General features: G+C 41.3%; 1 protein-coding gene across 2 annotated transcripts in view; it reads right to left on the minus strand.

The window, feature by feature from the left end:
• Window positions 1–9,398: 9,398 nt before the first annotated feature.
• ADPRHL1 (ADP-ribosylhydrolase like 1) overlaps window positions 9,399–16,151 on the minus strand; it is a 67,580-nt gene continuing 60,827 nt past the window's right edge. Inside the window, exon 8 of one of the 2 annotated variants that reach the window (XM_040336254.1) lies at window positions 9,399–12,904. In XM_040336254.1, coding sequence (XP_040192188.1) covers window positions 9,688–12,904 — 3,217 coding nt within the window. In that variant the 3' untranslated portion in view covers window positions 9,399–9,687. The remainder of the gene's footprint in view (window positions 12,905–16,151) is intronic. The other variant, XM_040336255.1, reaches the window with a different exon arrangement.

Below are 16,151 nucleotides of genomic sequence, written 5' to 3' on the forward strand. Positions count from 1 at the left end.
TTAATACCCTATCTAGACTAGACATGTGTTTTGTGTCCAGGGAGCTTCTCCCACGAGTGGTGGATGTTCAGTATTTGCCAAGGGCCGTTTCGGACCACTCCCCATTGATGGTCACTATAGACATGGAAAAACCCCGGGGGTACACAATATGGAGGTTGAGCCCCCTGTGGCTTAAGGAGGAATATTTTGAGAGATCCACTGCCACGTCCATTAGCAATTTTTGGTTAGAGAATAGGGGGGAGGCCCCGGTAGGGGTCACTTGGGATGCATTTAAAGCCACACTCAGGGGAGTGATTAAGGGGGAGGTTAAACGGCTCCAATCTGACAGGGAGTGGAGGGTTAGAGAATCGGAGCAGATAGCTACGGAGGCTGAGGTGGCATATATCGATGACCCTACCCCTGACACGCATATGAAATGGAGAGAGAGTATACGTCAGCTGGACTTGGTGCTGGTGGAGAAGACACAGAAAAAATTGCTTTATCAAGCGCAGCGCATTTTTGAATTTGGAGATAAAAATAGCAGGTTGCTGGCCTATCTGGCACATTCACACCAGGCACCAACATCTATCCCACGTATATACAATGCACGGATGCAGCTCTGTACCTCACAAGAGGATATTGCTAAGGCATTTATTGATTTTTATTCTAATCTATACACCTTGAGGGTAGACTATGATGAGGAAACGGTGCAGGCCTATTTAGCTCCGGTGCCCCTTCTGGAGCTCTCCGGAGAGGCGGCTGCAGAGCTTGACCTCCCCATTACAGTGGAGGAGGTGGTGTCGGCCATACATTCCCTGAACTCGAATAAGACCCCGGGAATGGATGGATTTCCGGCTGAATGGTACAGCACATATGCCGACAGCCTGGCACCCCAAATGCTCAGGATGTATATGGATGCCTATCAAGGGGGGGCGCTTCCTGAATCTCTGAGAGAGGCACTAATAGTGTTGATTCCCAAGCCGCACAAGGACCATGTTCTCTGCGAATCCTATAGACCAATATCGCTCATTAATGTCGACGCAAAGATCCTTGCTAAATTACTGGCCAAACGCCTGAATCCGAAGATTGCGTCCATAATTCATCAAGACCAGACGGGTTTTATACCTGAGAGGTCGACAGCGATTAACCTGCGACGGCTTTTCACTATTTTGCAGTCTGGGGGATCCACGCCGGATACTAGGGTAGTGGTGTCCCTGGACACGCATAAAGCGTTTGATTCCATTGAATGGTCTTATCTCATAGCAGTCCTTGGGCGGTTGGGATTCGGCCCCAGATTCACAAAATGGGTCCAAATATTGTATGCTGCCCCACGTGCTAGGCTTAGGGTTAACAATGCCATCACGGATTCCTTCCCAATTGCTAGGGGCACGCGGCAGGGGTGCCCGTTGTCACCCCTGTTGTTTGCTCTGGCAATAGAGTCGCTGGCTGCACAGCTGAGGGAGGATGGGAATGTCAGGGGCTGTATGATCAATGGGTTGGAGGAAAAGACATCCCTCTACGCTGACGATATGCTTCTGTACCTGGCAGAGGCAGAGGGATCGCTGACCACCGCCCTGAGACTAATATCAGCCTTCGGAAACTTTTCAGGTTTTAAGGTAAACTGGAACAAATGTGTTTCCCTTTAGCTCTGATGGACTCCTGCGGTTGCCCCCGGATGTCCCACTTAAAGTGGTATCTAAGTTTCGTTATTTGGGAGTGGAAGTCCAGCTGCCGATAGGGACCTATATGTGCAATAATCTGACCCCTATGAAGGCTCGCTTGAAGGAAAGTCTGATAACATGGGCTAAATTACCATTGGGCCTCCTCGGGAAAATAAACATCTTCAAGATGATCTATTTGCCCAGGTTTCTGTACCTATTCTGGCATGCACCGATCTATATCCCAAAAAAGTGGTTCGCGGAAATCAATACGATGCTAACATCCTTTCTCTGGGGCCTTAAGCCCGCAAGGGTGTCCGTGGACACGCTCCACTTACCAATAAAGGAGGGGGGACTGGCCCTGCCGAATCTGCATTGTTACTACCTTGCAGCCCAGTTGACACACGTGCACTGGTGGGGGTTCCCGAACCTATGTATTGCATCGGTGGCCACTCAGGCGGCCTTGGTCCACTCATTTGAAGGCCTGATTAACGTACTATATAGAAATGGTCCATATCCACTGGGAGGGGGGGAAATACTAAAAATGTCGTATAAAATATTCCATATCTGCAATAAAAGGGTGGGGGGTTCTAGTCTTGAGGCCTCCCCCAATGCCCCTTTGTGGCACAATTCCCAACTAAAAGAGATAGTCAAGGTACCGGATGGGTCGTGCTGGGCGAAGTATGGAGTCAAGTATGCCCATCAGCTGTTCAGGGATGGGGTGTTCAGAAGTTTTGTAGATCTGAAAACTGAGTATGGGGTCCCTAACGCGTTCTTTTTTAGATACCTGCAGCTGCGGCATGCTGTGACGGCTCAATACGGTTGGGGGGTGGTGGCGCTCTCCACCTCCAAAATGGAAAAGTTGCTCACTGACGGGGACCACTCGCAACTGATCTCTAGGTACTATTTTATGCTGCTGACGTCCTCCTCTCCTAGGATGGAGAGAGTTAGGGCGCAGTGGCAAGCAAACATACCATCCCTTACTGAGGAATCCTGGTCAGAGGCCCTTGAATCACTGGTGCCCTCGATGATCTCAGCTAGAGACAAGATAACGCAATTTAATTACTTGCACAGAGTATACTACACTCCCAAACGGTTACACAGTATGGGTAGAGGAGAATCATCTGAATGCCCCCGCTGCCAGGCGGCGGAGGGTGACTTTTTCCATATGGTGTGGCAGTGTCCTCGAGTGGAGGGGTTCTGGAAAGAGATACTATCGTTTCTGGAGGTTAACTTGGAGCTACCTAATATATACTCCCCAGCTAGGTGTCTGTTAGGGGACCTGGAGGAGGAGGAATTATCTGTACCAAAGAAAACGCTATTGAAAATACTCTTTTGCTATGCTAAAAAGGCCCTGGCCCTTAACTGGCGAAAACCATCTCCCCCATCTCTGCGGGGCTGGTTGAAACTGGTGAATAATGCACTGCCAATGTATAAACTGACTTACGCAGCTCGGGGTTGCCCGAAAAAATTCGAGAAGGTGAGGGCAGGATGGATTGAGAAGGTCTCGGGAGATATAGAGGTATAATGAAGATGCTGGGTGTGCTGTAGGTAACACTGCTCAAGGTGGGAACTGGCTGACCAGGGCTGAATGGAAATGGGTAGAGTACTAGGAGGCACAGGGGAGAGACTCCCTTTTGGGGTTTTTCCTTTCCCTTCCCCCCTCTTTGTTTTTTTTTGTTTTTTTCTTTTTCTTTTTGTTGTTTTTATCTCCTTCTGTTAGGATGTTGAGATTATGTTATAAAAAAAAAAAAAAACGGAAAAAGAGCAAGATTGCTATGCTTGTCGGATTGTATGTACGTGTTGTACTGTCATGACTTTGAACTTGAATGTAAGAAATGGAAAATTTTCTGACCCATGAGATAAGAAAATGTGTACTGTACTATGCTGTTTGTTATGCTTTAAACATGTACAATAACATTTACACTTTAAAAAAAAAATTTAAAACAAGATTGCTTTTTTTTAACCTATGGATAATTAACCGATGGGGTCCACACACGATCGGTTTGGTTCGATGAAAACGGTCCATCAGACTGTTCTCATCGGTTTGACCGATCGTGTGTATGCGGCATTAGGGAGCTGACAGGACCTGTTTCCTGCTGCACTCATTGTAAGCTGTTTTCTTCTTTTAATCCTGTAAATGCAGTCTAAGGAATGGTTTGAGCCAATACACATTTTAGTCAGTTTTTTTAACTACCAGAGCCAAACTCTATTCATATTCCATAATTCCTACTGTGATGGAGTCAACTTCATAAAAAAAAAATGTTATTCTAATGTATAGGAAGATGCCAATCAGTTAGACATCATATAATAAAATACTCCTCAGCTCCCCACACCCCCATCAGATTCAGACCAGGGACCAGAAATATCTGCTGCATTTGCACCTCTGTGCTCTCATTCACCATCAAAACTATGAAAGAATGTTTGCTAAGAGGCATTAATGAGAACCAGTGAAAGTAATATGTCAGATTTTAAACAATGTAAGGCCTCGTACATACGGGCAAACATGTCCAATGAAAACGGTCCGCGGACCATTTTCATCGGACATGTCCGCTCGGAGAGATTTTGGTCTGATGGTTGTACACACCATCAGACCAAAATCCCCACGGACAGAGAACGCGGTGACGTATACGACACTGACGTTCTCTGACGCGGAAGTTCAATGCTTCCACGCATGCGTCGAATCACTTTGACGCATGCGTGGGATTTCGGGCGAGCGGACATGTCCGATGAGTCGTACTGACCATCGGACATGTCCGACGGACAGGCTCCCAGCGGACAAGTTTCTTAGCATGCTGAGCAACTTTTGTCCGCTGGAAACCTGTCCGCTAGGCCGGAAAACTGTCCGGTCGGCCCTACACACGACCGAACATGTCCGCGGAAACTGGTCCGCGGACCAGTTTCAGCGGACATGTTCGGTCGTGTGTACAAGGCCCAAGATGAAATATCAGTTTTCACAGGTATTCAAAAATAATGATGCTAATGTCCATAAACATCACAATGTGACAAAAGTGAATATGTGCACAAATTCCCCAAAATATATATAAATGTGTTTAAATATTAATTAAATATAAGTCCATATATCACATAAAGTAGGTTTGTGAAAAAATAATGATAATAGCTTCCAATCTTCCACCACACCTGGTGTCAGTAAATCCTCTCCCATCAGATGCAAAACTCACCAACTCAAATTGCCTTAGGCGCCATACACACGACCAGTTTCCTTGGCAGAATTCAGCTTCCGACCGAGTTTCTGGCTGAATTCTGCCGAGAAACCCGGCCGTGTGTACACTTTTGGCCGAGGAAGCCGACGAGGAGCTCGACGAGGAAATGTTCTCTATTTCCTCGTTGTTCTATGGGATCTCTCGGCCCGCCGAGCTCCTCGGCGGCTTCAGGGCTGAACTGGCCGAGGAACTCGATGTGTTTGGCACGTCGAGTTCCTCGGCCGTGTGTACGGGGCCTTACACTCTCATGTTTGGCGTGTAAACGTGTACAAAAATACCTCACTGGTAGGTATAGCAGATAATCCCAGTTCCAACCAATTCACTTTCAGAAAGCTCTGCATGGAAATAAAAGAAGTGCTCAAAATAGCGTGATACCGTAAAATCTGTTTAATAACACATTTAAATCTTCAAATATAGAACGCACATGAATCTCAAAAAATAAAGCAATACACTGCACAGCAAACACTCGTTCAGAGATGAACCGAAAACCGAGTATATTGGTTGCGGCGAACCCAAGGTGTCCACTGATCGCTCATCACCTCCCTGCTGTTCCTTCCTGGATCTCCACTTCCTGGATAGGCCTTGATACGTCACGTGTTCATGTTCAGGCCGATCAAGGAAGCGGAGATCCAGGAAGGAACAGCGGGGAGGTGGTGAGCGATCAGTGGACACCTTGGGTCCGCCGCGACCAATATACTCGGTTTTCGCTCCTTCACAGCTCCAAAGATGTGGCTAGCAGGACTTTTTTTACTGTCCTGCTAGTGCCCTCGGGCTTTCACACTGGAGACAATGGAGCAGCTGTTTGAGGGTGGATTGCAGGTGCTATTTTTAACACTATAGTGCATGCACTACGCCCTCAATGTGAAAGGGGTCTAAAGGAGCTGGGCAGAAAAGTTGGCCTAACAGTAACTGATGCCATGGATATGAGCATCATAATATTCGGCAGCGAGAGATTCGACCATCCATGCTGTTTAGCGTGCATGGGTTAATCTCTGGATTCCATTAAGTCTTTATGTGTATTGCCAGCCTAAGATGACTCTGGGCCTATTGAGATCTGCTAGTCCTAACCACTGCAGTAGTTGAACAAAACATATACTGGACACCATACTACACAGATAATTGCACGCTGCACACTTAACCCCTTCATAAAGTTGAAGGAAAAACAATTAAGTAACACACTGTTAACAAAAAATAAAACACACTTTGATTTTGTATTATGTTCTTATTTATTATGTTATACCCAAGTTAACATAGTCCACTCTGTAAATAAATAAATAAAAATATCCCCTCCTTTAAAAAAAAAAAAGGGTGTAAGTTCCCTTATTATCTAATGCACTTGGCGGTCTGGACAATCTAAAAGCGGACACAAAAGCAGATGTGCAGATTGCAGCTGTCACATATCATACATATAAAACACTGGCCACTAGTACACCAGACTTGCGTGAAGTGTATGTCATACCAAAATTTTTTGTCTTTGTTTTGGATAACTCTCTAACAGCAATACAGATGAAAAATCGTTTTTTTAGCTTAAAGGGGTTGTCAAGGTTTGATTTTTATTTTCTAAATTAAGCTAGTGCATTGTTGGTTCACTTACCTTTTCCTTCCATTTACCTTCTAAATGTTTTTTTTCTTTGTCTGAATTTCCTCAGTAAGCTTGCCAGCCAGAACAGCTTACTGAGGTGGAACAGAAAGTGAGAAATTCAGACAAAGAAAAAAAAAACATTTGGAAGGGAAAGGTAAGTGAACCAACTATGCACTAGCTTAAAAGAACCTATTTATAAAATAAAAAAACTAACCTTTAGAACCCCTTTAACCTACACTTTAACACTTTTTTTTTCATATCTGCCCAAGATTTTACAAAGGAATGCACAGGTGACATTGCTATAAGAGAAAAGCTGGCATAATTCAAGACAGAATATATTTATAGAATTTAATTTATTCCATTCAAATTATGAAAAAATATGTCAGCATGTAAACAAAAGTAATTATGTATTATAGAAAGTTGGCAGTACATTGCAGAATTTAGGTTTAGTTTCAGAAAATTCATCTAAGTGCCCAGACAAAGATATCGTTAGAGATAATGATGTATTGGAGATGGTGATAATGACCATGATAACAAAGACACAAGGCTTTGGAAATTAGAACAACTTCAACTGAAAAGCTAGCTGCAAAATGAGCACCATTAAAATGAACACCTAGTTAAAAAAATAAATGTATAGTCAACAAATGTATAGTCAATAAATGTATAGTCAACAACAGTGATCTAGTAAGATTACAAGGAAGGCATATGTTGGCTGACAACATCCTGATCCTATCAGGCATTCTGATGTCCAAATACATAAATGCCCTAAAATAGCCTTTGCTAATTAAGGTTTCTCCAACCTTGTTGCAAGGGATTGCTTGGGCAGTGAGCAGTGGCAGATTGATCTCCCTCTTTCAGTGCATGCATAGTTCTCTACCAACACCATGCTGCAAAACAGCTGCGATTGTTGGTTCAGCGGTGCCTCCCATCTTGTCTCTCAGGTAGCCACTGACACCAATGATCTTTTTAGCTGTCTATAAAGGGCCCTACGAACCACCAATGCAAGTACAATTCTTCCCACTCAATACCAATGTAACAGATCATTCTTTTAACTGATCTAAGGGACCTGATCTCCCACTGACCATCATTGCAATTGGGACCTTCTACTAAAGCCTAGTACACACACCACTATTTTTTTTTCCTTCAACCCAGCGGGTTAAAGGAAAAAAAAAACTAACAGTTCCGGTTTGAGCCGCTTTACTAACACTCCAATGTTAGTACAGCAATCTCCCCTGCTGTTCTATTTTGTTCTGACAGGGGAATCCCCCCCCCACAGCCGTGCTGAGAGCGCTGATCGGGAGCCAGTTGGCTGCTGGTTTTCCAGCATGCTTGTCTGACAGAAGTCGGGTAAATGGTTCAATAAATGAACTTGCTGTAAAACCAGTAGCCGATCAGCTCTCTCAGCCAATTCAGCCATTGGCTTAGAGCGCTGACCGGACTATTCTGGTGTGGGCGGCGACATTCGGCCCGTGTGTACAAGACTTTACCCTCAGTGTAAAGGAAGCTTCTTCACTGATCATATTATAAGGTGGTCGGTGGTCTTTTTGTACAAATCACCAGTGTAATGGTCCCTTCTCTCACCAACCACTAACGTAACCACTAATGTAAGGGTTCACTAAGCTGACAACATTTTGTAAAGGGGTATTTCTCCACTAAACACTAAGGATGAGCTTCGGTATCAGTTTGAACAGTAGTTCAACAAGAACTCAGCTTTTTTGTGGTTTGGTGAACTGCTGCACAAACTGATCATATTAAGCTAGTTCCCTAGCTCAAATTCTTAGCTTTTCGTCATAAACAAACTAGCCTGGGATTGTGTGTGACATTATTAACCAAATAAAATCCCTGGCGGATTGTTATACAAACAGCAGTTGGCTGTGAATCTGTGATTTTGTGGCAGTAGTACTACTGTTGCAATATGGCAGATCACCTCCTGGTTGTTTGTAAGTAAACTAGCCATGTATCCTGGGTGACATCTTTGACCAATTATGGTCATGGTCATATTTGGTTAATGACATTCCTAGGATCCTCAACCAATTTGTTTACAAACACCATTCAACTAAGGATCTGTAATATTATTGTGGTAGTACCTCCAGTCATTCCTAATGAAAACCACTGGTTTGGAGATGATATAATTGTATCTGTTAATGTTACTTTCTATCTGTTATTATTATTTATTTAAAGTGGTTGTAAACCTCAGTCATGGAATCTAAGCAAAGCACATATACGTACCTGTAGTGTTCACTTATCTCTCCAAAGCTTTAAGTGTTGTTTCTCTCTGGTGCTTCGTTCCTCTGTTTTTATCAGCATGTCTTACTTCTGAGAAGTTTTCCTGACACATAAGATAAGATTTGTGTCAGGGAGGGAGTCCGGAATGGAGCTTGTCTATTCAGAACACAGTTCTGCTGTGTGAAGGGGGGTGTGTTCCTTTCCTACAATCAGCTCTCACACAGTGTAACTGCAGCCTCCTCTGTGCTCTTGACAGATGAAGAAGGATGTTTAACACAATCTGCCCTTTTGAAGGGGTGTGGGGAAGCGAAGACTGCAGATCAACAAGTAACACCTTTGTAGGAGGTTTACCTTTGTAACATCTGTGTATCATCTGAGGCTGTTCACTTCACAACCACTTTAATTTAATAGAAAAATATTGAAAATAATTTTGTAATTTAAAGCACAAAGTTTTGTGGCTGTTAAATATGCTAGGTAAACCCCATTATCTATTCTTTTAATTATGATTATAACCAGAGCTTTTTTTTCTCAGAAAATAGGTGCAGGAGCTCAACCACGACCCCGTTCAGATTTCACAAACAGTAGGAGGGTCTTAAAGGGGCATTCATTACCAGGATTGCAGTACATACAGAGTGTAGAGTTCAGGGGGTTACACACAGAGTGCAGAGCTGTGACTTGTACACACAGAAACCAGACTTCTGTGTTTACAAGTGATTGTGGTGAGCAGGCACCAAAGGGTCTGAGCCAGAGGTGGTGGAACTGAGTTCCCCCAAGTTCCCCCTGAAAAAAAGCCCTGATTATAACTTTCTGACCACTTACTTTTCACCATAGTATTATGAAACCATTTCTACACAAAAACTGACATTGCAGAGTAAGGAATAAAGTGCATATCTGGTTCTACATCTGAACGCAGTGAGCTCTGAAAAAGAAAAAACGGGCCACAAATGAAAGGTATGATTGACCTTCTGTCTGTGGATGTTTTAGCATTTCATATTATAATAAGTGCATAAACCAGACTTTATGTATGATGTTTAAAGGTATCACAGGCTCTCACAACAAGTGGTTTAAATAATTGTTTTGATATTGCTGTGTCCTTATAACTTTGCACTTTATATTTTTTTAGATCATTGATGGGAATATTATTTGTACTGCTTGCTCTGGAGAGCTGATCACTGGTCAGATCTTTAGAAGATGGTATCTGATATTTGGAAGTAACTTTTCTTTCTGTTACATAGGAGTTGCCTTGACACTGCTTGGTAGACTCTTCTCTGCCTTTTAGAATTGCTTTTGTTGGAGTTTCTTTTCTTTTCTCATAGTTATCTACTTGACTGAGAGATTTTAAAATATCAAAACTGGCATTACTTGCACTTTGCAGTCCAGACACCATTGAACTCTGCTCACTGAGGTTGTCACTGGGTGATGGTGTCTCATATTTTACAGTGTCTTTTCTACTCACTGCATGAAAGTTCTCATTCAAATGGTCAGTTGATGTTCTGTTTGCCATTGTGTCTTTGGATCCTTTCTTTGTATAAAACACGGCATCAGGTGTTGCTGATAGCTGATTTTCATCTATGTTCTCTATATATTTTTTATCAGAATCTGCCAATTTATGGTCACACCTTGACTGTTTTTGAGCATTCACCTCTACTGATAAAAGTTTATTTTTCAAAACTTCTGTTTGCTTGTCCAATTCTAAAGCATTCCAGCTGCCAACATTCTTCGTCTCTGGTGCACAGGAGAATGAGCCCTGTTCATCAGGGCATTCCTTAGTTATTTGAAATTTAGAAGTTCCTCTACTAAGTAAATCAGCTGACCCAAGCTGATTTGGAGGTTCTTGTGATTGTAGCATTGCCTGTTGTAATACCTTAGGCTTTAAAAAATGTGATGTAATACAGTTATTCGTCTGCTTTTGTTTTTGTCCCATTGCTAATGATTGCCCCTTCATTAAGTTTTTGGTTTGCTTGGCAAAGTTTGGGACTTCTGAAATGCTTTGATGAACTTTGATATCTTTCTTCAAAGCGATTTCAAATGGAACATGAGGCTCTATGGTAAAATTAACTTTATCTGTAAGACTGAGAATGGATGGAATAACTACTGGTGAATGTTTTTGTTCATTAAATTCACAGCACTTTCCGTATTTGGATTCCAATTTTATGTTTCTGTTCTTATATATGTTTTTTTCCGATACAGAATGATTTTGGTATGATATGTCATAAGGAAGAGGTTCTGATATTTTCTTACTAGAATCTGTTGAATTTATAGCATTGCTAGGAATGTCCATATTTCTCCCAGTTTCCCTAATTGAAGGTAAACCAATGCTATTTTTTGAAGCTACTAGGATTACTTTTTTATCAGTGTGGTCAAAATTATCAGCAGTTCTTGTCCACTCATTGTCATTCTGCATTTCACATGTGGGAACATTAGGCTGCTTAGGACTTTCTGACACCATGTACATGGGCATGTTATCAGTAATGCTAATTTCCTCTTCTTCGTCAGTCTCTTGAAACCTTTTTGTATAACTGTTTTCATTCTGCATTCCACAAGTGGCCACAGTCACCTGTTTTGCATCTTTTGACTCCGGGCAAAGGGGTACATTATCAGTATCACTACCTGCTTCTTTTTTGTCAGTCAGTTGAAACTTTTTTGTATAACTATTGTCATTTTGTGTTCCACAGGTGAACATATTTAACAGCTTAGGACCTTCAGTCTCCAGGCCTGCAGACATAATATCAGTATTGCTATTCCCCTCATCGTTGTCAGAGCATTGAAACCTTTTTGCATAGCTATTAATCTTTTGTTTAACATTGAGTACTTTTTCGGATTCATTATTATCTTGCACAGGACCTGTAATATTATTATCTTCAGATTTAGGTTTACTATTGGTAGTGTCCCAAATCTGTCCATCATCGTCTAGTTCACATGCTTTGGTTTCACTGGCATCTTTCAGGTCTTTGTCAGAAATGCTGTTGAGAATTGAATCTTTGCAGCTGGCATAAACATGTAAACTACTGGTGTTAATGTCTTTTAGTGATTCTACTTCACCATGACCAACCGCAACCTGGATATCTAAAAACGATTTGTCTATTGTGTCCAGAGAATTATTACTGTCTGATTCATTTATAGAGGTGCTGTTCTGATTTTTATCTTTCACAGTACTTAGATTACAACAATGTTTGTTTTCTGTTTGATCTTTTTCTTCTCTTTGCCCATCTATGCCTCTGTTGTTCTTTATTTCCATGTCTAACTGCTTACAACCAGTAGAAGAGCTACTGACATTTAAGCAAACCACTTGGTTGCGTTTATCATTTTGGCACAATTGTTCTGCTGTATCCATCTCCTTAGAACTAGGCTTTAATGCCTCTGAAGTATACACGTTTATTATCTTACTAGTAGGCAGAAAGGTGTGAATATTTTGCTCACTTAACTCTGCATATTCGAGCACTGGGGTTTCAAGACATGTTGCAGTCCTTATGGTGGTATGTGCCACATGATCCTCAGCTTGTCTTATGTGTTTAATTCTTGAAGGTATTTCCTTCTTCACAGTTTGCTCTTTGGGAACCAATGGAGGTTTCACAACTTTTACAGAGCAAATAATAGAGTTTTGTTCAAACTTCTCTTTAAGAGTGTCAATAACAGTTCCTTTAAAATGCATTTTTGGAGTTAAATTCTTGGAATTTGTTGGTTTTGTGCTTTTATTTTCTTTTTCTTCTGCAGCTGCAAATTTGTTCAGAATAGATTTCACTCTACCTTTTCCATTAACTTTATTCCATTGATTCTTATCAGTACGGAAGTGAAGGTCATTTTCAATTTTTTCTTCTTTGTTGAATTTTAATTTTGAGGCATCCAATTTTTTAACAATACTACCTATTGAACGTGGGACGGTGTAACTGTTCTCCTTAAAGGTAAGCTTTCCTACTTCTTTTGGTTTTTTCATAGGGGGTTCATGATTTGGATTTAAAAACTTAGACTGTATCAGTTGAAATCTGGTTGGTCGTATAGCTTTCTTGCTATTTGGCTGTTCTTGAGCTTTATTGTGTGCTTTATTTTTGAGAACTTTGGTTGGCGGCTCTTGTGTGATAGTTTTTGTGGCATCAGAATCTTCCAAACTAATAACGTAGCATAGCAGGCTACTGAGAACAGCACATTCCCCTGGGTTTTCATTTTTTTTTATCTTCTTCTTTAGGACAAGTGGATCTACTAACCTCAGACTTGCTGGAGTCACTGACTTTTTGGTGCTGTATAAAAAAAAAAAAATGAAGACCCCTTGTAGTCATTATAAAAACAACATTTACTTATGCTATTCAAATGCTACTCACTCCGCTTTTATATGCTGTGTAGATAGGTGAATAAAAGTGTAGTTGCCATCAATGTACAATGGAGTCAGACAAGCTGGATCTCATGTGTGAAAGAGATAGCTTTTGAGACCTCAGCTTCACAATAGTAGGCACTTTGCAATAAAAAGAGACATATCACAAGGCATATGGGTTGTCATAGTGGAGCTCCGCTCTGTTTATAACATCTTGAATGTTGGGCAAGACTTAATACATTTAAAAACTTGCAAAACATTGCCTTACCACATTATACATATACAGTGGGGATCGAAAGTTTGGGCACCCCAGGTAAAAATGTGTATTAATGTGCATCACGAAGCCAAGGAAAGATGGAAAAATCTCCAAAAGGGATCAAATTACAGATTATACATTCTTATAATATGTAAAAAAAAAGTTAGATTTTATTTCCATCATTTACACTTTCAAAATGACAGAAAACAAAAAAATGGCGTCTGCAAAAGTTTGGGCACCCTGCAGAATTTATAGCATGCACTGCCCCCTTTGCAAAGCTGAGACCTGCCAGTGTCATGGATTGTTCTCAATCATCGTCTGGGAAGACCAGGTGATGTCAATCTCAAAGGTTTTAAATGCCCAGACTCATCTGACCTTGCCCCAACAATCAGCACCATGGGTTCTTCTAAGCAGTTGTCTAGAAAACTGAAACTGAAAATAGTTGACGCTCACAAAGCTGGAGAAGGCTATAAGAAGATAGCAAAGCGTTTTCAGATGTCAATATCCTCTGTTCGGAATGTAATTAAGAAATTGCAGTCATCAGGAACAGTGGAAGTTAAAGCAAGATCTGGAAGACCAAGAAAAATATCAAACAGAACAGCTCGCAGGATTGTGAGAAAAGCAATTCAAAACCCAAGTTTGACTGCACGATCCCTCCAGAAAGATCTGGCAGACAATAGAGTTGTGGTACACTATTCCGCTATAAAGAGATACTTGTACAAATATGGTCTTCATGGAAGAGTCATCAGAAGAAAACCTCTTCTAAGTCCTCACCACAAAAATCAGCGTTTGAACTTTGCAAATGAGCATATAGACAAGCCTGATGCATTTTGGAAACAAGTTCTGTGGACCGATGAGGTTAAAATATAACTTTTTGGCCGGAATAAGCTAAGGTACGTTTGGAGAAGAAAGGGCACAGAATTTAATGAAAAGAACCTCTGTCCAACTGTTAATTATGGGGGTGGATCAATCATGCTTTGGGGTAGTATTGCAGCCAGTGGCACAGGGAACATTTCACGAGTAGAAGGAAAAATGGATTCAATAAAATTTCAGCAAATTTTGGATGGTAACTTGATGCCATCTGTGAAAAAGCTGAAGTTAAAGAGAGGATGGCTTCTACAAATGGATAATGATCCTAAACACACCTCAAAATCCACAGGGGATTACATCAAGAGGTGTAAACTGAAGGTTTTGCCATGGCCTTCACAATCTCCTGACCTCAACATAATTGAAAATCTATGGATAGACCTTAAAAGAGCAGTGCGTGACAGACAGCCCAGAAATCTCAAAGAACTGGAAGACTTTTGTAAGGAAGAATGGGCAAAGATACCTCAAACAGGAATTGAAAGACTCTTGGCTGGCTACAAAAAGCGTTTACAAGCTGTGATACTTGCCAAAGGGGACAGTACAAGATATTAACTCTGCAGGGTGCCCAAACTTTTGCAGACACCATTTTTTTGTTTTCTGTAATTTTGAAAGTGTCAGGCCCCATACACATGATAGAATTTATCCGCAGATACGGTTCAGCGGACCGTATCCGCGGATAAATCCTCTCTAAGATTTCAGAGGATTTCAATGCGATGGCGTGTACACACCATCGCATTGAAATCCGCGCTGAAATCCTCTGCCGATGACGTGTCGCGCCGTCGCCGCTATTATGACGCGGCGACGGGCGCGACGCTGTCATATAAGGAATTCCACGCATGCGTCTATTCATTACGGCGCGTGCGGGGAATCCCTTTGGACGGATGGATCCGGTAAGTCTGTACAGACGAGCGGATCCATCCGTTGGAATGGATTCCAGCAGATAGATATTCTGTGCATGTCGACAAATATTTATCTGCTGGAAATCCATTCCAGGGGAGATTTATTTGCGGATAAATATCCGTTGGCGTGTACACACCATAGGATCTATCCGCAGAAACCCATTTGATGGGATTTATCTGCGGATAGATTCTATGGTGTGTATGGGGCCTAAATGATGGGAATAAAATCTAACTTTTTTCACATATTATAAGAATGTCTAATCTGTAATTTGATGCCTTTTGGAGATTTTTCCATCTTTCCTTGGCTTCGTTATGCACATTAATACAATTTTTTACCTGGGGTGCCCAAACTTTCGATCCTCACTGTAAGGCATGTGATAGTTTCACTTATTTCTGCTGTTTGCAGGAAAATCAGTTCATACATCTGTCTCACTGAGTCTGTACCGAACCAACATTCCAGGTAATGTAATCAAAAATCCTCTAGGAACTAATGACATTACTGTGGCGTGATGTACAAAGTAAATTATGGCACAGCAATGTAAATCTCCTCAAATAATTGATATACTGAATAGTGAATACTGAACATGCCTACAGCATAGTTATCTCCATTGTATGGGTGATGGATACAACACTCACTGCACAAATGTCATGCTTTATTAGTAGAGTTCAGCATCAAATAAAAGAGCTATGGACAGAGATGGAGCAAACAGTGAAGGATGACGTTTTTCATTTTAGTCATATGGATGATTGATATTATAGATGAAGGTCTAATATCCGTATTATCTCTAGGTAAATGAGTATAGTATGCACCATCGGATTGCATAGCAACTTCTTGGTTAATATTTATTAAAAGCAAGTCCCATGTAACAAATAGTATAGAGTAAAGGAAATACTATGTATAGACAATCTGAAAACAGCCCTCAAAATGTGGTCTTCAATTACATTTTTATATGATGGATGCAATATGAACAATAATATGAAAGAGCCATGCATGTGGAGATTTTTTCTTTAAAAAAAAACTATTTTCTTGGCAGATGTACTAGTTTAAGAATTCCATAAATATTTTACCTAGATCAAAGTAACTTAAGTGACACGCCTAAGGATTATATTCTTGTAAATTTCAAGGTCTTATTTTATAATGTCACTGAACAAAT

The sequence above is a fragment of the Rana temporaria genome, chromosome 2 (genome assembly GCF_905171775.1).
Source record: "Rana temporaria chromosome 2, aRanTem1.1, whole genome shotgun sequence".
Classification (NCBI taxonomy): domain Eukaryota; kingdom Metazoa; phylum Chordata; class Amphibia; order Anura; family Ranidae; genus Rana; species Rana temporaria.